The 24106-nt window shown below is 42.0% G+C and overlaps 1 protein-coding gene across 1 annotated transcript in view; it reads right to left on the minus strand.

Moving 5' to 3' along the window:
- Positions 1–24106, minus strand: part of LOC124620004 (dynein beta chain, ciliary-like) — a 588564-nt gene that overhangs the window by 511469 nt on the left and 52989 nt on the right. Inside the window, exon 5 of the mRNA XM_047146668.1 lies at positions 20323–20492. Within this exon, the coding sequence (XP_047002624.1) occupies positions 20323–20492 (170 nt within the window). The remainder of the gene's footprint in view (positions 1–20322; positions 20493–24106) is intronic.

Consider the following 24106-nt stretch of genomic DNA (forward strand, 5'->3'; position numbering starts at 1 on the left):
ATGTACATTAAACTGAAGGTTGAAATGGGAATCAGACAGACCATGACCTATCGGAATCCCAGGAAAACAGACTGGGAGACATATAGGAAGGACCTTGACTTAAGCTTATTCGAAATTAAAACCTCGATAAGGAATCCAGTAGTGTTTGAGGAAGTAGCAGCCATAGTGCCATAGTGCCATAGTGATCTTATCTCAGGACAACTGCACAATAACCAAGAAGTGCACAAATAGGAGTGTGCTTTGGTGGAATAACAACTTGGAAACACAAAGAAAACAGGTACGAAGACTGTTTAACCTTGCGAGACATAAGTGACAATGGACAAAATATTATGAGGCCCTTGTCAACTATAACTTTGTAATTAGACAAGCAATGGAGGCATCCTGGAAGGCATTCTGTGAGGAAGTGGAGAGCATGGCTGCTCAGGCCAGACTTCATAGAATCCTCACTAGAGTACCAACCAATCCAGGAGGTACGTTGAGGAAGGAGGATGGGGAATAAACAAAGACAGCACATGAGATACTGGAACTGCTCCTCAAAACTTACGTTCCTCAATATGCTCTGCCGGACAACACAGACCGGAATTGATCTCGGAGAGACAATGGTTCTCAGGTACTCGAAGAGAGAACTGGGAATCCGCCAAGGAGTGTGTGGACTTCAATAAAATCCAATGGGCAGTGGGAACATACCAACTGTTCAAGTCACCTGGCCCAGATGCAATCTTTCTGGCTCTCCTGGAACAGACAGGAGAGAATCTCATAAGAGCGCTATGCATATTATTCAGGGTTTGTCTAGCAGTAGGAATCATTCCCAGTGCTTGGAGGGTAGTGAAGGTTGTCTTAATTTCAAAGCCAGGGAGAACTGATCATACCAAGGTCAAGGATATGAGACAAATAAAACAGTCTGTCCTCCTCCATTCTCAAAACATTGGAAAAACTGGTTAATGTATATATTGAGGAGAGGAGGCCCCTCTACATTCAAACCAACACACATATCAGCCAGGTAAATCATGTGAGATAGCTCTCCATCAACTCATTGGGAGGGTGGAGAAAGCATTTCACTTCCAAGAAATAGCCCTCTGCATCTTCCTAGATATTGAAGGGGCCTTCAGCAACACGACCTTCAATTCCAGGGTAAGGGCAGCAAAGGTGCATGACCTGTGGACCACTATATGTAGGTGGACCAGGGCCATGTTTAGTGGAAGGAAGGTAGAGGCTATTGTGATGAATGAAAAGATGGTAATTAACACCACTAGAGGTTGCCCACAAGGAGAAGTTCTGTCCCCTTTACTGTGGAATCTAGTGGTGAATGAACTCATTGAGGAACTAAATTCCAGACAATGCATTTGCCAAGGATACGCAATGACCTTGTCAGAGTAATACTTGTCAAATTTACTCACACAGTTAGAAATATGGCACAAAGAGGATTGTACATTGTGCAAGACTGGTGCATTAAACAGGATCTAAGGGTTAATCCTATGAAGACTGTTGTGGTGCCATTCACGAAGATGCATATCCAACACTCAAGTTGGAAGCTAAAGATCTTCAATCAAATTCTACCTGTGAAGCAGATAGTGAAACATCTAGTGGCAACCTCAGATGAGAAACTAACATGGGCCCCTCACACTAAGAGCATCTGCTCTGCTGGGGCATACAGACTTAAAATTAGTAAAAACTGGATCTCATAGGGATATCCACAATCACACACTAAGATAGTGAGTGAGGTAAATATAGGAATGGCTGGGGAAATGCCATTCAAATATATAATAACTCCCAACTGCTTCAACAAGTCTTACAATATAATAATTGGAAGCAGGGAGCAGTGCGAAAATACAGTTTGACGCCGTACAGGGGACATTGTTTGGTTCACCGATGGGTCGAAATCAGACCAAGGAATTGGGGCAGGGATGTATAGGGTTCAGCCAAGACTGGAGGGCATCATCTCTTTACGAAAACTGGTCTCGATATTCCAAGTGGGAATTATTGCAATCAGGGCATGTGTGGAGGAGAATATGCATAGGTGCTACAAGGCCTGTAGCATCTACATCTATTCAGACAGCCAGGCACCCCTGAAATCACTGGCAGCTCCTGCAATGAGATCTAAGACTGTTGCAGAATGCCACAGAGCTCTGGTGGAGATAGGGGGAAGCGATAGGGTAAACCTAGTGTCGGTCCCTGGCCACTCATGGATCTGTGGCAATGAACAAGCCCACAGATTGGCCAGGATGGGGGCAATGACTCCATTTATTGGATCAGAACCTGTCCTGACAATCACCAAGGCTATGAACAAACTACAACTATGGAACTGACTTAGGAAACAGCACGTAGAATACTGGACCAAGGTCCAAACAAAAACATGGTATGGTAATGATGCACAAGCCATGTTTTAAAAGAAACTCTGTAATCCTGGGATTGAATAGAAAAGAGATCAAACTCATGACTGCACTGATGACTGGCCATGGGAATTTCAAAAAACACCTACACACAATGGATATAATGGAAGAAGACCTTAAATGTAGGACCTGTGATGAGGGTGAAGAAACTGCATTACACCTAATCTTCGAATGCATGGCACTGGAGAGCAAAAGATACAGAATCTTTGGGACAACTAGATCTGAAGAAATTGTGTCTAACAAAAAACTGGTACAGGGACTTCTTGCACTATTTAAGGGCATTGGTTGGCTTTACTAGATATACAGGGAGCAATACCGCACAGTAAACTCAGTTTCAGTGCAGACAGTAGCGGGTTAGACCTAAGCTGTTTTAGCTGCCCTGCCAAAATCAAATCAAATCAAATCAAATCAATAAGAATCCCATTTTGAAGCAAGTCATCTTTCTCGTTGTCCAGTTTCATTTCTCATGATCCTGTGTTTTCACTCAAGACTGCATTTTCTCTCTCTCTCCTCCCTCCCTCTCTCTCTCTCTCTCTCTCTCTCTCTCTCTCTCTCTCTCTCTCTTTTGTAATTGGATTTACAAAAAATTTACTAACAAAGCAGTGGCAGGAGAAATCACATATAAGGTTATTGAAATCTGCAAGCTTTTAGAGCCAGTGGTTCTTTTTCTAGCAGGAGGATTGATTGCGAGAGTTTCAAAAAGTCACTCAGAAACCCATGTAAGGGGAGTCTTATCGGACACAATGAGAAGGAAAGACTGATTGTTGGAGGCAGCAGTGGATTTCTGAAAACCTGAGAACGTAAAGGTGGACAGGAGACAAGACAGAGATTATTGGCAAAATGTCATGTACAAGTTAATAATACTGCATTGTATGTGGTAGACGTGGGCGGGGGTAAGTGTGTGTGTGTGTGCTTGCGTGTGTGGGGGGGGGGGGGGGGGGGGGGGGGTTTGGAGGGCAGAAAAAATATGCACTTTTCAGAAAATGGAAAATGAAAGATATAGAAAACTAAAAGGGGGTGAAGAAGGAGTAGTTGCTGAAGGGAAATACTGAGACCAAAGAAATTAACGTGTATTAAGTCCTGATAGGTGGTGAGAACCAAGGACATGTTATAATGCCTCTTGATAAGGAAGCTTATAACAGAATATTAAATCGCTTTTCAGACAGTAGCTTTTCAACAAATACTCATTTTCATTTTTGTAAATGATTGTCTACAGAACAGGCAACATATGCTTTCATAAATTCATTTATGGTAGAACTAAAGGAACATGAAACCATTTTAAAAGGCCTTATGAAGATCTTCGATTCTGTGCTAGCACCCCCTTGCGTGGGTGCAGCATATTTTTATTACAGAATATAAATGATACTATGGGAATACAGGTGAATTTTGAGAGTAGAAACATTAAATACTGTGTTTCATAAAGTCAGATATAGAAATGACTTATCAGACACTGGAGGACTTTCCAAAAACTGTGGTGTTTGCTGATTGTGTAAGTATACTGCTTAGTTAAATATATCAATTCCAGAGAGAATATTGGCATAGGCTAAGAACTAGTTCATAGTAAACAGCTTCAATTTTAGCTTACAAAAACTAACATTATGTATTTCCAAATTAATAAAAATTGCTTATATGTAAAAAGAGAGGGGGAGAGAGAGAGAAATGGTCATTGTATACACACACTAAATCAAGCATCATATGTGAAACTCTTGGACATACCGATGGATAATAAATTGAGATAACACTAGCACAAGGATAAGTTAATCAAAAAGCCCAGTTCTCCTTGCTTTGCTGCTATATATCTCTTCCACTGTGTTCATCTCGTACACGATAGAGTAGGTACTTTGTATACTTTCACAAAATAATATCTTATGGCTTAAATATCTTGAGCAGTGCAGCTATTGTCTAAAAAGTATTTACAAGTATTCTACAGCAGCATACTCTTAATACTGTGTGAAACCAATAAATAAACATCTTTCAGAGGCCCTTCATTCATTTTCACATTATTCTCCATATGCCCCATAATAAATGAAAGCCTCCAAGGGTGTGGAATGAATACAGTTATATACTAATTGGCAGAAGCAGCTACTACATGCTACTTCTGTAAAATCCATTAACACTGATAATCATGGAAGTTAATTTTAGATAATCTTGGCTTTGTTACTGTAAAACCATGTTTCAACACATTTACTCCTTGATTTTATTCAAAGTTTATGATAAAAGTGAGTTTACAAGGAACTGTGATACTTATACCCACAATACTGGAAGCAAAAATAATTTTTATGTACCCTGTGGCTCCTTGCCCTGTATCCAGAATCTGGCTTTATATTCTGTTTCAGGTTGATGGTAGGCACCAAATTAGGAAATAATAAATGTCCAGGTACTCAGAAACAAAGTAAGAGAATGGCTTAGTAGGGACCAGAAAAATTCGTATATTATAATAAATGCAAATAATGATTCGAATTCTGTCTCCTTATGTGGAAACACAAAAGTACCTCTTGGATGCTATTTTATAGTGAACTGTATCCAGATGAACAATTTTGTCCAAGATAATTTGAAACAACTTTACTTCTGCTTATAAATATAAAAAATTTAACACAATTTTTGGTTACTGATATTGCACAGCATCTGGCAAAGCCCAATTTGGAAAGATAATGTGCGTAAGAATGCAATTACAAAATAAAAGATTCATGAACTAATAACACATCAGTGTGCTCAATGCCACAGTGCCATGTAGGATGAGTGTGGTAGAATTGTGTGTACAAAATTAATACTGCATAATGCAAATTAGGACTCGGCCATGGGACCTAACATGTTAGAACAAAGAAACTTGTTTATTTACCTGTCTGCTAAAGTCCAAAACTTGGTATATTGTGGACACTTATAATGTGACAGTTTTAGGTGGCGGGTGTTTTAACCTGTGGTTGCACCAAATATTGGTAGAGGTTGGGCCTGCACTAATTCATTTATGATACAACTATTTAGCCATCCACAGCAGGCAATTGCACATCAGCCATTACCAAATACTATGTATTGCTTGCTGCTCGTTGTTTTCTTATTGTGACATGAGTGAAGGGTCCAGCATGGAGTTCGATTACAACCCTCACAGAACCAGAAGGGAACAGTGATCCCTTTGACCCTGTGTTAGTTCTGCTTTCACAGAAATGCAGAATGGATATATTTGTACCATTTATCAGTATACTTCATACATCACAGCTTTTGGGAAGTCCTTCAATGCTGATAAATCATCTTTATATTCAACTTCATGAAACACAATATTTAATGTTTCTGCTCTCAAAATTTATCTTTATTCCCACAGTATCATTTATTTAAATGACCCTAAGTTTTCAGCAGTAAAAATATACTGCACCCATGCAAGGAAATGCCATCATGGAATCGAAGGTCTTGACAGGGTCACACAAAATAGCTGCAAGTTTCTTTAATACTACCATAAAAAAATTTATCAGATCATATATTGCTTGTTCTGCAGGTTATCATTTACAAAATTGGAAATAAGTATTGGTTGAAAGGTCGTTTAATATTCTGTTATAAGCCTCCTTCTCAAAAATTTTTGAGTGTGAGAGGTCTATAATTAAAGGTCATCTGTTTATCCCCATTATGTAAATAATATTACTAGTGCATATTTCATTCTTTTAGAAAGTATACTTTGAGTCACCAAGTGATTAGAAGTTCACTTACGGGGAGTGCTATCTAATCAAAGCAAAATTTCAGCATTTTGGTTGAAATCACAGCCAGCCCTTCAGTGACCTAACGTGTTTTGTACATTTTGCATATCTCTTCAACAGTTGTGTTGGCAAAACCAATGTATACTGGTGGACTATGTAATGTCTCTCTAACTAAAATAAGTTAGCTGCATACTACAGGCCATTGTCCTTGTGTTTTCTGTCACTAACAGAATTTACTGAATTTAATGGCCAATAACTTGAACCTAATACCATCATTCTTACACCTACTGCCATCAGGAAGTTAAAGATCATTTATCTTGAAACTTCCTGGCAGATTAAAACTGTGTGCCGGACCGAGACTCGAACTTGGGACCTCTGCCTTTTGCGGGCAAGTGCACTACCAACTGAGCTACCCAAGCACGACTCACGCCCCTTCCTCACAGCTTTACTTCTGCCAGTATCACGTCTCCTACCTTCCAAACTTTACAGAAGCTCTCCTGTAAAGCTTGGAAGGTAGGAGACGAGATATTGGCAGAAGTAAAACTGTGAGGAAAGGGCGTGAGTCGTGCTTAAGTAGCTCAGTTGGTAGAGCACATGCCCGCGAAAGGCAAAGGTCCCGAGTTTGACTCTCGGTCCTGCAAACAGTTTTAATCTGCCAGGAAGTTTCATATCAGCTCACATTCCACTGCAGAGTGAAAATCTCATTCTGGATCATTTATCTTACTGGCATTGGGTTTACTTGTTTCATGCATTGTAGTGCTCCAAATTGCCTTTGCTTTTCGTGTAATGTTGTATTTTTTGCACATAGGCATGGCTATTGCTTTTGTAACTAGGTGAAGAATTTTGAAGTTTTGGTAGGCCTGCACCTATATTTCTTAATTGGAGAGTTAAGTCCTCTGCAATAAATAAAACTTGGTCTTCCCGACACAAGTGACTTTCATCTCAGTTGATTGTAAACTTTTCTCTCGGCTTCCTGTGTAATTGTTCGATAACACTTGTGAAGGAAAACCGGATATGTACACTACTGGCCATTAAAATTGCTACACCAATAAGAAATGCAGATGATAAACGGGTATTCATTGGACAAATATATTATACTATAACTGGCATGTGATTACATTTTCACGCAATTTGAGTGCATAAATCCTGAGAAATCAGTACCCAAAACAACCACTTCTGGCCGTAATAATGGCCTTGATACGCCTGGGCATTGAGTCAATCAGAGCTTGGATGGTGTGTACAGGTACAGCTGTCCATTTAGCTTCAGCATGATACCACAGCTCATCATAAGTAGTGACTGGCATATTGTGATGAGCCAGTTGCTCGGCCACCATTGACCAGGATTTTCAATTGGTGAGAGATCTGGAGAATGTGCTGGCCAGGGCAGCAGTCGAATATTTTCTGTTTCCAAAAAGGCTCGTTCAGGACCTGCAACATGCGGTCGTGCATTACCCTGCTGAAATGTAGGGTTTCGCAGGGATTGAGTGAAGGGTAGAGCCACGGGTCGTAACACATCTGAAATGTAATGTCCACTGTTCGATGTGCCATCAATGCGAACAAGAGGTGACTGAGACGTGTAACCAATGGCACCCCATGAGACGTGTAACCAATAGCACCCCACGAGATGTGTAACCAATGGCACCCCACGAGACGTGTAACCATCACGCTGGGTGATTCGCCAGTATGGCGATGACGAATAGATGCTTCCAATGTGCGTTCACCACGATGTCACCAAACACGGATGTGACAATCATGATGCTGCAAACAGAACCTGGATTCAAGCGAAAACATGACGCTTTGCCATTCGTGCACCCAGGTTCGTCGTTGAGCACACCATCGCAGGTGCTCCAGTCTGTGATGCAGCATCAAGGGTAACCACAGCCATGGTCTCCGAGCTGATAGTCCGTGCTGCTGCAAATGTCATCGAACTGTTTGTGCAGATGGTTGTTGTCTTGTAAATGTCCTCATCTGTTGACTCAGGGACTGAGACGTGGCTGCACAATCTGTTACAGCCATGCGGATTAGATGCCTGTCATCTCAACTGCTAGTGAAACGAGACCACTGGGATCCAGCACGGCATTCCATGTTACCGTCCTGAACCCACCGATTCCATATTCTGCTAACAGTAATCAGATCTCGACCAACGTAAGCAGCAATGTCACGATACGATAAACTGCAATCGTGATAGGCTACAATCCGACCTTTATCAAAGTCGGAAACGTGGCGGTAGGCATTTCTCCTCCTTACACGAGGCATCACAACAACGTTTCACCAGGCAACACTGGTCAACTGCTGTTTGTGTTTGAGAAATTGGTTGGAAACTTTCCTCATGTCAGCATGTTGTAGGTATCGCCACCGGCACCAACCATGTGTGAATGCTCTCAAAAGCTAATCATTTGCATATCACAGCATCTTCTTCCTGTACATTAAATTTCGTGTGTGTAGCACATCATCTTCATGGTGTAGTAATTTTAATGGCCAGTAGTGTAAAAGTTATAAAATAAAGCAGATTATGGCGGGCAGGAGAGAAAGTGCAGAGGCGAGATGGGGTAACTAGCGGAAAGGAGAGAAATAAAAAGAAATTAAAAGACTGGGTGTGACAGTGAAATGACAGATGTGTAGTGCTGGAATGCGGACAGGGAGGGAGCTGGGTGGGTGAGGCCAGTGAATAACGAAGGTTGAGGCCAGGAGGGTTACGGGAACACAGGATGTATTGCAGGGAAAGTTCCCATCTGCGCAATTCAGAAAAGCTGGTGTTAGTGGGACGGATCCATATGGCACAGGCTGTGAAGCAGTAATTGAGATGAGGGATATCATGTTTGGCAACGTGCTCAGCAATAGCGTGGTCCACTTGTTTTTTGGCTGCAGTTTGCCCGTGGCCGTTCATGCACACAGACAGCTTTTTGGTTGTCATGCCTACAAAGAATACAGCACAGAGGTTGCAGCTTCGCTTGTAAATCAGATGACTGGTTTCACAGATAGCCCTGCCTTTGATGGGATAGGTGATGTCAGTGACTGGACTGGAGTAGGTGGTGGTTGGAGGATGTCTGGGACAGGTCTTGCATCTAGGTCTATTACAGGGGTATGAGCTATGAGGTAAGCGATTGGGAGCAGGGGTTGTGTAAGGATGGACGAGTATATAGTATAGGTTCGGTGGACAGTGGAATGCCACAGTAGGGTGGGAAGGATAGTGCCCTGAATTGAGAAATGTCCTGCTCACAATCCTTCCCACCCCTCCTACAGTTGTATTCCATCATCCACCGAACCTACACAATATACTCATCCATCCTTACACAACCACTGCTCCCAATCCTTTACCTCATGGCTCATACCCCTGTAATAGACCTAGATGCAAGACCTGTCCCATACATCCTCCTACCACCACCTACTCCAGTCCGGTCACTAACATCACCTATCCCATCAAAGGTAGGGCTATCTGTGAAACCAATCATGTGATTTACAAGCTAAGCTGCAACCTCTGTGCTGCTTTCTATGTAGGCATGACAACCAACAAGCTGTCTGTCCACATGAACGGCCACCAATGAACTGTGGCCAAAAAACAAGTGGACCACCCTGTTGCTGAACACGCTGCCAAACATGATATCCCTCATCTCAATGACTGCTTCACAGCCTGTGCCATATGGATCCTTGCCACCAACACCAGCCTTTCTGAATTGCGCAGGTGGGAACTTCCCCTGCAATACATCCTATGTTGCCGTAACCCTCCTGGCCTCAACCTTCGTTACTCACTGGCCTCACCCATCCAGCTCCCTCCCTGTTCCCACTCCAGCACTACACAGCTGTCATTTCACCACCACACCCAGTCTTTTAATTTCTTTTTATTTCTCTCCTGTCCACTACTTACCCCCTCCCCCCTCTGCACTTTCTCGCCTGCCCTCCATCAAAACTGCAACACTTCACTGTCCGCCACTCCCACCATACTATCCCCCCCCCCCCCCCACCTCCCCGTCCCAGCCTCCTCCTTACCCCACCCATTTGCCACTTCCATCATGCACTGGTGCTGTTGTTCACAGTGTGGTTTCAGCTCTCTGAGACTGCAGACGTGTGTGCAAGTTGCGTTTACATGAGTGTGTGTGTATGTATGTGTGTGTGTGTGTGTGTGTGTGTGTGTGTGTGTGTGTGTGTGTGTGTATGTGTGTGTCTAATGCTGACAAAGGCCTTAATAGCAGAAAGCTTTAATTGCGTGAATCTTTTTGTTGTACCCATCATGACTCAGCATCTCTGCTATGTGATGAGTAGAAACTTTCCTTCTCTGGTATTGTTACATTCCTTCCTGGATTTTCTATTGTTTGATTAGTTCTAAAATATTTGTAGACAAGAATTGTACATCTCATATATTTTGTGCTACTGGTAATCTTAGTTATTGTTTGACCAGTGTGGCTGTCAGTATTCATGATTTTGTGAAACTGCACATTTTCTTTCTTACCTAATCCTGATTGACATGTGATTTATTACTACCATTTGATAATCATGATGGTACAAGCCATTTGTCGTGGGGAACTTATCTATTACATGGAAGTTAACTGGATATAGAAACAAATTGTAGATTGGTCTGCACTATGTCCTACTTTTGTTGGGGAATATTACATAAAGCCAATATTTAAGCAAGACAGCAAACATAAATTATGCAATTAAAGGCCAGTAACTACCATCTACATGTTTCTGAAATCTGTAAATAAAAAAAAAAAAATAAAAAAAAAACAAACAAAAAAACCATAATTATAAGAATAAACAAACAACAACAAAATATATAATACAACATCCATCCCAAAACTGATTTGAGGAAGGATGGTCAAATAAAATGGCGATAACTGGATTTATTGATTATGTTCTGAACTCAGAGGACAGTCAACATCCTGTGGCACATATACAGCTCACAAAACATATTCATTGTGTTGCTTTTGTATAATGTTGGAATAAGAGAGTAGTGTTATGATATTAATGAGTCCTACGCAACAAATAGGAAACACTACATGGAAATCAGTCATGAAAGTGTAGGGAATTTAATGAAGCAGGTAGTAACTATTAATAATAAAGTAAGGTGCCTAATAAGATTTGTAGACTTATGAGAAAGATCAATAAGTTGTAACCACCTCAATGCTTTAATAAAAGGTGTAAAAATTCTTTTTAGGTGTCCTATTTGTGCACTTTACAACCTACTTTGGCTACAGAACTTTTTCATCAAGAAACTCTCTTGTCTTGTAAATCATGACTCTACACATAACCATGTGCTAGCAAGAGAACATTAATATCCACCTAGTGCAACTGGCATGTGGTTTCAAAATATATTGCTGAACACATTAAAATAAATGAAAGGAAGTAAAGAATTTAATGATCTCAATGTACATCAGATAGAAAAATGTATTACAGTAAGACTGACTGCTAGTAACACAACCAAATCTAAAAAAACAAATGCAAACACTTATATCTAAACTCATAGAGAGCGTATACAACTGCTGTAAAACAGTAAAGCTGTCCTCAGTCAAAAGTTTGGTTTGAACATCACACTGCTTCACTTGGTATGGCGCTTATGGAAGTGGTATACCCTTGCCTTCTGCCAACCTTCTAACTAACATAGCCAGATATTTATTGGAGGACCTATAATTCAACATCTACTGCAAACCACAGTGCAATTTGTTATTTTTCATCTACACTGGTCATTGCTTGAGATCAAAAAGTAATAAGTGACAGAAAAACGCTAGGTCTGAATTCAAACTGACATGCTGGATTTGTATATGTTTATCAGACACTTATTTACTGAGCCACCAAGCCATACCTCACAATAATTGTAAAAACACTTAGTCAGAAATGTGTTCAAGGTAATACACTGAACAAATTTTCCAAGTATAAAAAGTATGACATGCTCAATATATCGAGTTTATAAAGTCAGAGCTGTTCTAACAACAAGAACACAGATAGAATGGCAGACATAACACTTTATTACATCTATAAATAACTTGTACAAGAGGACACCTGCCACAGAGTGGCTACACCACTATTCCGATAATCCTAGTCAAAATGTTAATATATAAATAAAGATGAGGCTGGCCGGGCCTGATTCTATAAGGTGTCAGCTGGCTGGTAGAGTGCACAGAGGAGGAGAGCCTGTGAATACATCCTTAAGCATTAGCCTCTCACACTTCTAGTGACTACAGACTTCAGCGACATGCCTTACAACTGTGCATCTGGATCTCAGGTGTGGAATCTGTGCAGGTCACTTCTACACCCTGCCCCTGTGGGGTTGGAGTATTGCTAATTCCTTGGGCAAAGTGTGGACAACTACAATGTGGAGACAGCATCCATGTTCATAGAGGCTTCAGAAGTGAGAAGGTAGCAACTCCTAGTTGCTGGAGACCTTAGAATACAAGCAAAAGAGGCCAGTGTGACAAGTGCCCCTCCCCCTCCCCCCCCCCCCCCCCCCCCCCGCCATCAGAATTTAAGACGACAGGTCCAGCGATGGGCAGCCCAAGCCAGGACTCCTGGCGATGTCCGGTGGTGGTGTAGAATGTGGAGGCAACTCTGCCACAGACTGACGTCGCACAGGTGACACTGAAATGGCGAGGAGCCTGTGCACTGGTTGGAGGGCCACCAGAGTTGCAGCCAGAGGCTGAAAAGTCATAGACTCATTGGGTGGAGGCACTGACACAGGTGGAAGAGGAGGCTGGAACACCAAAAGATTTTGAAACACGATGGCTGCTGGTAACCAGTGTGGGCACTGACCAAACCCACATGTCTAGACTGCTGACCCCAGCAGAAAATTTGATCAATGGCATACAATGGTGAGCTGGACCCTGGACAGAGGAGGTGGAGCATTGTCCTTGGCTGGCAGCTGTGGAGAAGCTCAGTAAGGTTACAGGAACCAATAGGAGTCATCTGGTAAGTCGTCAGAAAAAACTAATGCCTCCCTTGTGGGGAAGTCCTGCAAATATTTTTTTGTCTGGGTCTTAAAGATGTGTGCCATGTGCTCGACATCCCCATCAGACTGGGGGTGAAACAGAAGGGAGCCTAACCAGACACAGAAATTGTGAAATGCCTTCGAAAGAAATTGAGGCCCATTGTCAGAAGCGAGAGTAACCAGGAGACCTTCCACAGAAAAAAATTCTGAGAGCGCATGAATAGCGACTTTGGTAGTGTCTAAGGAACACTGGTAAATGTGAAAAGACATCAATGACTATCAGCCAAAACACATCCATAAATGGATCCACAAAATCCACACGGATGCTCTCCCAGTACTGGGTTGCTGGAGGTCATGGGGAGAACAAAGCCTTCGGAGCTGTCTGTTGACTAACATGGGTTGGGGACATGCAGCAACCAAATGCTCCAGCTCCTGCTCAGTGCTGGGCCAGTAAATATGTCTGCAAGCCAAGACTTTGCTGCAGAAAACACCCCAGTGACCCTCATGTAACAGCTGTAAGACCTCCCACCACAAAAGCCTGGGAATAACCACCCTGGGAGCTGTGTCATCTGCGGAGAGGAAGAGGACCTCATCTAAGACCAAGAGACTATGGCACAAAACAAAGTATTTATAAAGCAGATCAGAAACACAGGCTGGAGGACAAGAAGATTAACCCTACGGGATCCCCTCTGCATGGAAACATGTGGAGGTTGTGGCGATTCTGAAATCCAGCAAGGACCCACATCAGACATCCAGCATCCTTCAGCCTGCTCCCATCCCTCTCGAAGGTTTTCGAGAACCTGTACGTGAGAAGACTGATGCGACATCCCAGACGAGCAGTTCGGGTTTCGAGAAGAACAAACATGCCACTTCCCACTAGCTTCTGCGGGTGATAGAACAGGTGATGAGGGCACTGGAAACAAGAGAATACCTTGGGGCAGTGTTCCTCGATGTCTCCCGAGTGTCTGACACAGTGTGGCATGACGTTCTCAACTTCAAACTTTTTGAACAAGGGATACCGACGTCCCACATGATGCTACTGCGGTCGTACCTGTCTGAACGACCCTCCCACGTGAGTGCTGATGACGGTACGTCCACAGACCGGCAGATACGTGCAGGAGTGCCACAGGGTTTGGTCCTCGGCCCCTCACTGTACTCCCTGTAAACTGCCGATGCCCCAAAAGTGGCAGGAATTGAACAACCGCTGTCTGCAGATGATACGGCCCTGTTCACTTGCAGCATGAATGCCCAAGCACTGAGAAACCGCCTCCAATGTGGGTGCTCATGGGAAACAAAATGGCGGCTGAAATTCAATGCCACGAAGAGCCAGGCAGTTGTCTTCACCCAAAGACTTCTGCTGCCAGGGGTTACACCAGTCGAAATCTTGGGAGAACCTATCCCATGGAGTGGGACAGCAAAATACCAGATTCCCTGACTTGCGCCATAGGGTGGTGGGGTTTCGGGTTCCACTGAATGGACGCGCAAAATTTGGCACGGACTTCAATGTGAGATGCCTTTAATAGGTTCCACAACGAAACATTGTCTCGAAATTTGGTAGAAAATCTGAAGAAATTCAGGTCATATGTAAAGTACACAAGCGGCAAGACGCAGTCAATACCTGCACTGCGCAGTGCTGATGGTACTGTTACCGACAGCTGTGCAGCTAAAGCGGAGTTATTGAACGAAGTTTTCTGAAATTCCTTTACCAGGGAAGACGAATGGAATATTCCAGAATTTGAAACATGAACAGCTGCTAGCATGAGTTTCTTAGAAGTAGATACCTTAGGGGTTGCAAAGCAACTCAAATCGCTTGATACAGGCAACTCTTCAGGTCCAGATTGTATACCGATTAGGTTCCTTTCAGATTACGCTGATACAATAGCTCCCTACTTAGCAATCATATACAACTGCTTGCTCACCGATAGATCTGTACCTACAGATTGGTAAATTGCGCAAATCACACCAGTGTTTAAGAAGGGTAGTAGGAGTAATCCATCGAACTACAGACCTATATCATTGACGTCGGTCTGCAGTAGGGTTTTGGAGCATATACTGTATTCAAACATTATGAATCACCTTGAAGGGAATGATCTACTGATATGTAATCAGCATGGTTTCAGAAAACATCGTTCTTGTGCAACACAGCTAGCTCATTATTCACACGAAGTAATGGCCGCTATTGACAGGGGATCTCAAGTTGATTCCATATTTCTAGATTTCCGGAAAGCTTTTGACACCGTTCCTCACAAGTACTTCTAATCAGGCTGCGGGCCTATGAGGTATCGTCTCAGTTGTGTGACTGGATTCGTGATTTCCTGTCAGGAAGGTTGCAGTTCGTAGTAATAGACGGCAAATCGTTGAGTAAAACTGAAGTGATATCAGGTGTTCCGGAGGGAAGCGTCCTGGCACCTCTGCTGTTCCTGATCTATATAAATGACCTGGGTGTCAATCTGAGCAGTTCTCTTAGGTTGTTCGCAGATGATGCTGTAATTTACCGTCTAGTAAGGTCATCCGAAGACCAGTATCAGTTGCAAAGCGATTTAGAAAAGATTGCTGTATGGTGTGGCAGGTGGCAGTTGACGGTAAATAACGAAAAGTGTGAGGTGATCCACATGAGTTCCAAAAGAAATCCATTGGAATTCGATTACTCGATAAATAGTACAATTCTCAAGGCTGTCAATTCATCTAAGTACCTGGGTGTTAAAATTACGAACAACTTCAGTTGGAAAGACCACATAGATAATATTGTGGGGAAGGTGAGCCAAAGGTTGCGTTTAATTGGCAGGACACTTAGAAGATGCAACAAGTCCACTAAAGAGACAGCTTACACTACATTCGTTCGTCCTCTGTTAGAATACTGCTGCACGGTGTGGGATCCTTACCAGGTGGGATTGACGGAGGATGTTGAAAGGGTGCAAAAAAGGCAGCTCGTTTTGTATTATCATGTAATAGGGGAGAGAGTGTGTCAGATATGATACACGAGTTGGGATGGAAGTCATTAAAGCAAAGATGTTTTTCGTCATGGCAAATCAATTTACGAAATTTCAGTCACCAACTTTCTCTTCTGAATGTGAAAATATTTTGTTGAGCCCAGTCTACATGGGAAGGAATGATCATCAAAATAAAATAAGAGAAATCAGAGCTCGAACAGAAAGGTTTAGGTGTTCGTCTTTCCCGCGCGCTGTTTGGGAGTGGAATGGTAGAGAGATAGTATGATTGTGGGTCGATGAACCCTCTACCAAGCACTTAAATGTGAATTGCAGAGTAATCTTGTAGATGTAGATGTACACCACAGGCTCACCTGGAAGCATCACATCCGTGATGTGAAAGGGAGAACAATAGTATGCCTTCGCACCCTGTATCCGCTGCTAAACCCGCAGTCATCATTGCCATCGCAACACAGCATCATGCTACACCTAACTTTGGTCCGCCCACTGTTAGAGTATGCGGCTTTGGTCTGGGGGAAAGCCGCAGACGCTCACATTGTGACTCTGCAGCGGATACCAAACCGAGCCCTGAAGACTGCTATTCATCTTCCGAGGTGCTTCTTGATGCACCAACTCCACGAGGACACTGTGATCCTGCCTCTCCAAGACAGGTTTCGCACCATCGCCAAGAAGTTCTACAAGAAAGCGGGACACCCCCACAACCGGCTCATCCGTGGACTGGGTCAACAACTCATCACAGGCCAACCACGCATTGGTCTGGCCTGCTGAGGGATTAAGTTTTACTAATCCCCCATCAGAGTGTGTCTTTCTCTTTCTCAGGCTACACCAGCAAGGACAAATCAACAAGAGTGGTAAGATACTTTTTCTCTCCCACAGAAACCACGGGAATGACATATTTTGTCCAAACTGCACCATCTTGAGCCAAGGATAGGCTCGTCTTTTCAGCGTCTGCGTCAAATCTACTGGGTGAAGTGGACTACCTGCTTGAGGAAGGGGTCAGACGCTGTTACCTTTGTGACTCTGCCACTATTGACTGGAAACATATCTACCACTTGTTGGGAGGTGATGTCCAAATGAAAACACATGCCAATCCATGGGCCACCTTATTGGGGATCTGGGTGGATTGACTAAATAACAAAACTTATGGCTTGTGGTCAACAATTAGCTGGAATTCGATGCCAACCATGAAAACAGTTGTGGATGTGTATTAGACTGAGAGTTTAGAATACAAACATCAGTGGCTGCTCTGAGCCATCTGCATTCCATTTGGCAAGGACTGTCCACACAGCATACTGTGAGGCATCTGTAGCCAAAAGTAATTGTTTGTTAGGATCAAAAGCACCTAGCCCACAGTGCTGACCTGGGGTGTTCCTGCAGTATGGTGAAGGCCTTGTCACACACTGGAGACCAGACAAAGGAAGCATCCTTGCGGAGAAGGAGATATACAGGATGTGTAATGGTGGATGTCCTGGGAATGAACCAGTGGTAATTGGCAATTTTACCCATGGAAGCCTGCAGTTCTAGTAACAAAAAGAGTTGCGGCAGGCTCGTAACCGCCCTCACAAGACTCCATGGATCAGACGCCCTGTCACAAGATGGTGTGGTAAAGACACTCAAGATGTAATTGGGCAAATTTGGACTTCTGCAGATTTCAACACAGACCCACGTCCTGGAATTTTTGAAAAAGGGCCCAGAGATTGTGCAATTGTGGAATTTGTGACATGTCGTGTTACAGATATCATTGAAAAACTGCGGGAGGAAACATCAACTGTTGGTATTGATACACGCCAAAAGGCATGTTAAGAACCATGATATGTTTGGACTCCTCACTGATGATATGCTTCAGAAAGATCCACTATGGAGAAGAATTGACCCCCAACTAAGCTTGTGAACAGTTCATCCCAACATGGCAATGGGTGTATGTTGACCATGAACTGTGAATTCACAGTGACCTTAACATCACTGCAGTCACATTTGACCAGTGGATTTCTTCACGGGGCAAGGGGTCTGGCACATTCACTAGAGGAAATGGGAACTCCAACCCATAGAGAGGCAAGCCTATCCACATCTGCCATGACTTAGGAGCACAGGGCTATAGGGATCTACCTAGCACAAGAAAATCTAGGATGAGCTGACTGGTTCAAGGTTATGTAAGCTTGAAAGTTTGTACCACACCCTAGGCCTTCCACAATGATATCTTAAAATCTGAGCACAGAATTTTCAATGATTGATAGGGGGCTTTGGCAGATACCAACTGTATGGAGCCCATGACTGTAAGGCCAAATGCCTGAAAGGCAGCAAATCCAAAACGGTTTGGTAAACTAACATTATAGATGACAAAAAAGGTAATAGGCCAAGTCACTGATTAATAGGTTAACTTCAACTGCAAATTGGCCAAGCAAGGAGATTTACTGTTTACTGAACCCTCAGAGGTACCTGTTTACTGGCAACTGAGGCGGACAGCCAAGGTCTGAATATGTTTGGGCATTAAGCAGTGAAATCATCATGCCGGTGCCTACATGTAGGTATAGCAGTCATGAGCAAACCAAAACCTTGATAAAAAGCTTGTTGGAATCCTGATCAGGAAACAGCTCTGATGACAACACATTCTGGATATCCATATCCTTGTTCTCTGATGTTGCAACCTGTGCAGTTGAGTGGCAGATTACTGCAATGTGGCCTTTTTTTCAACACTTACGACAGGCGGTCCAGTGCTGGGGACATTCTGATGTGTCATATTGGGAGTAACAAGATGCACACAGTGGCAACAGTGAGCAGTGGCTTGAATGCTGTTTACAAGCTGTGCAAAAGCAACCATATTGGCCAGCTTGCACAGCTGCTACGTCGCCCTCCCTGTACACAGTGGACACTGCCAGGTCACCCTATATCACCATGATGTCACACCAGGCTTACAACTGCAAACCATTGTTGTAAGAGACCTCATATGACTGTAGACTTCCTTATCTGGGACAGGACGGATGATAACATTGTGAACCATGGCATTTGCATATGATTCTTTTGACTTGGCCATGACAAACTGGCACTTGTGACTAAGGCCATGGTGGGTTGTAGGCCCAGGCACAGTAAGACTGATTGGTCTGCTTCTTGTGCTGGTAGAATTTAACCCTAACTGACATTGGTGCAGTGGCAATTGTAGGAGGGCAGCAATGAATATAAAGTATCAAACAAAAATGACGAAAGTTCCTGTAATGGGACCAACTGCCACAATACCTGATACAAGGCTGGAGAAACCCATGAAAAAAGCAGTGCATGACCTACCTCCACATCTAACACAGAAGGCATGGAAATTTTGCCACAGATGGTGTTCGTATGCTTTCCAATCTTCCACCACCTCGTCAAATGGCAGGTATAAAGTTATTTCCTTTTTTGCAAACTATGTTTGAATGAAAGATAATGTTCTGGTACTTTGCGGCACATTATTACTACCAATGTGAGATTAAACATTATTAAAGTTAAAAACTATAATCTTGCTGTCAGAACTTAAGAGTTGGCAAAGTTTGCACAATTTTGATTGGTATGAGAACATACTGAACTCAGCACTCTCGTCAAAGAAGTAATAGAAAAGTTTGAGTGATTAATCATAGTTTCAGGGAGTAGCACTCAATGATTGTAAGTTCAAGAATGGCGAAACTTAAGGTTCTTAGGAAAGCATCATTTCAACTGACTACAATCATGTTAGTGCTCCAGAGCGTATCAGATACCACACATTTCAACATACATAAGACAAAAAATATTAGAAAGGCTAGTGCAACATATTTAATATTACTCATAAGTGCTACATTATGTAGCTGGCTGTAAAAGCACAAAACACCGTATGATGAGCTCTTGACAAATTCCTCCAGCCCTAGAAACTTTAAACTGGACATCATACAATAACCAAAGTTTCTAGTACCAGGCTTGCACCCAGTTTGAACCTAGAGTATCATGATTGCTGTAAGCAAAATTATGAAGACTGGGTACAGGAACAAACACAGGAAAAAATCTTGTGAATAAAGGGTTGGGAAAATAACATATTTGCATGCCTTTCTGTAAAATCTTTTATAATTTCAAAAGAAAAAAATGATGGGTGAATGATAGTATTCCTCAATACCAAGCAGACGTTTTTGAAATGAAAAACTGCATTGTTTTGTTGTCTAGACCCAATGAACAGGACACACAAGAAAATACAAGAAAACAAGTCCTTCACGATAACCTATTTTTTGATTTTAATAATGACAAATAAGGGTTGCGTATCATGATCTTACTTTAAAAACAAAAGCAAATCTACAGCTGCATGAATAACTTGCTTCTGGGTAATGCTTTAAATTCATTTTCAGAACTCCTACACTTCATTAAGATATTCTGTTGGATAAAAAAATATTTACCTGTTAATAACATGATTTTCCAGGTGCTGTTTGAGAAGTTTGCTCCATTCACTTACATTAATGAGAAGTGTTTCTTTAAATGGCTGTAAATTAACCTGAAACCATCCTGAAAAGACTGCTGTAGGATCCATTTTCTCTATTGTGGCATACTGCTGATCAAAGTGATCAATCTGCAAGGAAAAAATAAATTTATGTAATTTAAAAAGAAGACTTCCAAAAAACAACCAAGATTCTATGACTAGAACATGTTTTACATGAGAAATCCTAGACAGATCACATTCGTAAGGACTGTATAGAAAGGATAGATTGCTTCTCACCACATAGAGGAGGCACTGAGTTGCAGACATGCACAATGAAAAAGACTGCTAAAATATTTCATCTTTTGGACCAAGTCCTTCTTCCGAAGTAGAAAACACACACACATTCACAAAAGCATGGCTCACACATACATGGTCACTGTCTCCAGGCACTGGGGCCTGACTATGGCTGAGCTGCAGTCTGCAGGGTTGGTGGTGGAGGTAAGGAGGTGTGCTGGGAGGTGGGAGGGAGAGAGATATGAAGTAGAAGCAAAAAAGACTTGTGGGTGTGTTGGTGGGATAGAAGGAGTGTGTAGTGCTGGAGTGAGAGTAGGGAAGAGGACAGATGGGTGGACAGAGCCTAGCGAAAGTTGAGGCCAGGGGGCTTATGGGAACATAGGATATATCATAAGGAGAGTTCCCACATGTACAATTCAGAAAAGCTTGTGCTGGTAGAAAGAATTCAGGTGGCACAGGCAGTGAAGTAGTCTTAAAAGGAAGTAAATCATACTGTGCTGCATGTTCAGCAACTGGGTGGTTCAGCTGTCTCTTGCCCACAGCTTGATAGTGGCCATTCATACAGATAGAAGACTTGTAAGTTGTCATGCCATTGTAGAAAATACAATGGTTGCAGCTTAGTTTTTAGATGATGTGGCTCATTTCATACGTATCCCTGTGTTTGATGGGATACAAGATACCTGTGATAGGATTGGGGCACTTGGTAATGATGTGACACTGTAGTGGTTTGCCTACTTTGTTTCTTTATTTGTTTGTTCTTGGTGTCAACATATTGCATTGCTACACTGGTTGAAGAATGTGGTTTCGAAGTAAACAATGACCACATTGAATGATGTAGCCGACAGAGGCACAGTTGCATTTCACAGTCTTTTTCTTTAACTTTTCACAACCCCCCAACAATACAGAGTTATATATGGCCAGTGCACTATTGTTTAACTTTCCATAAGCCTCTTTAATAGTTAGCAGAAGAACCATCCACATACTGCTACAATAGTTTACTGTTGAACATCTATGATGAGTAAAAACCTAACCACAATGTACACAGTTCTTGAAAGAAACTACACACTGTTTGAAGTTTAATTTACAGAAATTACAATTAAAATTTAACTCATTAAATTAACTGAATACAGTGAAAAATTCCATCATTCTTCTAGTACCAGAGTTGGCTGAATTACTTGTTTAAATCGTGAAATTAACAAATATAGATATGTAAATAATACTTTTGACAAAACTGTTAATTACTTTGGAATTAAGAGCTTGTAACCTCCCCCCTCACTTATCGACCTTAATGACAGTGAAAAATGAAACCGCGTGTACCTAATGGGAGTTTTGGAAAAGCAATCGTCACTGAAGTTAACCTGTCGGTAAAGAGGGAGGAAAGGGTTACATCTAAATGAAAGGAAATGTGCTAATGAAACTGGTGGAAATTAATTTTGAAAAGGGGTAAAGTTAATAAGGAAAGTAAATGTGCAGCCGTTACGTTAACAATTAACTATCGGTAATTAGGTATTTGAGATTTGGGGGAAATTACGGTCGCCAGTCCTAAGGACAATTACTATAGTAACTGAAAAAGAAAGGTTATTACACATATAATTAGCACTAGAAGCGTGGCAACTGAAGGTTGACACGTGTAGTGTGAAAACTGAAAGTTTGTCAGAAGTAATAAATTTCGCTACACTCTGACTTAATTTAGCAAAAGAATTACTAAAACCGGAAAATCGAAAGTTAATTTAGTGACTGAAGTTAATAGTGAGCTTTCTTTCTGAAGCACATCGAAATTCAGTAAAATACGGTTAGTCTTGGACTACCTCAACAATCATTTCAAAAGCAACTTGACTCTACGCAATTTAGAAACAAGAGATTTAAGTTTGAACTTGAATTAAATGATTCTGAACTATTAACAATAGAAAAATTTAGTACGTACCAAGCTGAGCTGCAGTCACAGGTAAGCTAAAATACGGTAACAAAGCTCGCACTCTTAATTCGTGCTTGTGTAATCTGAATATTGTAGCCAGCTCTGAGACTTTAACTGAACTTTGAAATTAAAGCAGCGAAATAGAATATTACTTTAATGCTGGCGTTTGAATTTCAATGACACTCGGGTTCATTTCGGAAAAGGAAGGGACCCTGCTTGGCAATGCAATTGGGACAATGAGCAACAAAGGTTCATGCTAAGTTGCTGTAATTTTGCGAGGCAAATGGAACAATTTGAAAAGCTGAGGTCTGCCATACAGTTCTGAAACTTTACGTGCTTTTAGTCTTCCTTGTTGGTTGATTGAAGGTTTGAAGCCGTCGATCGAGGAGGTGGCGACAGTCACTCATTGTCGGCCGTCGCTGTTGCAGAAGCTGGATGTTGGCGCGCTTTCTTCTCGACACGGTCACCAGGCGAAACGGGCTCTTGATGTGCGCCAGCTAATGCTTCCCGTCCGCGACACCATGTCAGAAACTATCATCGCGAGTCGAGCGCAATTACATGCTGCCAAACCCCGAAAGCGCGGCAACTCGCGGGAGCGTCACACAACACCTGCTCCACTCGCTACTCCCGCCAGACTCTCACTGCTCCGCCCGCGCTTCACGCGGCAGAGTTAACACTACCAAAGATCCTACACACTTTGAGTCTTCACACGACCTATCGATGTAATCGTTCGATAGCAGTTTTCCCTAGGCAAGACCCAGCGTAAAAATACAAATACTCTTTACACAACAAACCAATTATACATCGACATAAGCGCATAAATATATATATACAAACAGTAAAACAATTACAATATATAAAGAGACAGAAATGTCATATCTTGAGGTAACAAAACAAGGAAAAAAAATAATAGTACAATAGATGGAAATAGGAGGATATGCATTTCCGGCGTTACACGTGCCCCACATTGTCTGAGGATGTTCGTGTAACGTAAACAGACTCAGAAAATGTCCCAAAAAAGAAACAGCGGAAATGCATATGCTCAAAACATCAACAAAATTTAGCATTCGTCTAATTAACCATAAATCAATTTTTTAGACCATAATAATTGAGTGGAGACACTCCTAATCTTATTCCACTCTGTCATCTTGCACAAAATAAAACAGGTTGACAACATATCAAAATTCATAGAAAACATAGAAAACGGTTTAGCTATTCCGAAATCATTAAAATTAGTAACACTATAAGAAATGGAATACTATTTGCAAAATTGATCAGAGTACATGGTCATAAAAAACAGGTATATCAAAATACGCAAACTAATAATTAATTACATAGAATACACATATTTATGTAACCTTTTCATAATTAATATTCTCGTCATGTCCAATTAACGCTAAACAAGAAAATAATATACAGCAGATAAAATAAAACATAAATATTGACAGCAGAATCCTTTCACATCAGCTGTCCGGGAAGAAAAACAATTCCGCCTTCCGTACTCGCAAGTACAAAGAATGCCGACAGCGGCACAAGAGCCAACAGCGGCACAAGA

Source organism: Schistocerca americana, chromosome 6 (genome assembly GCF_021461395.2).
Source record: "Schistocerca americana isolate TAMUIC-IGC-003095 chromosome 6, iqSchAmer2.1, whole genome shotgun sequence".
NCBI lineage: Eukaryota > Metazoa > Arthropoda > Insecta > Orthoptera > Acrididae > Schistocerca > Schistocerca americana.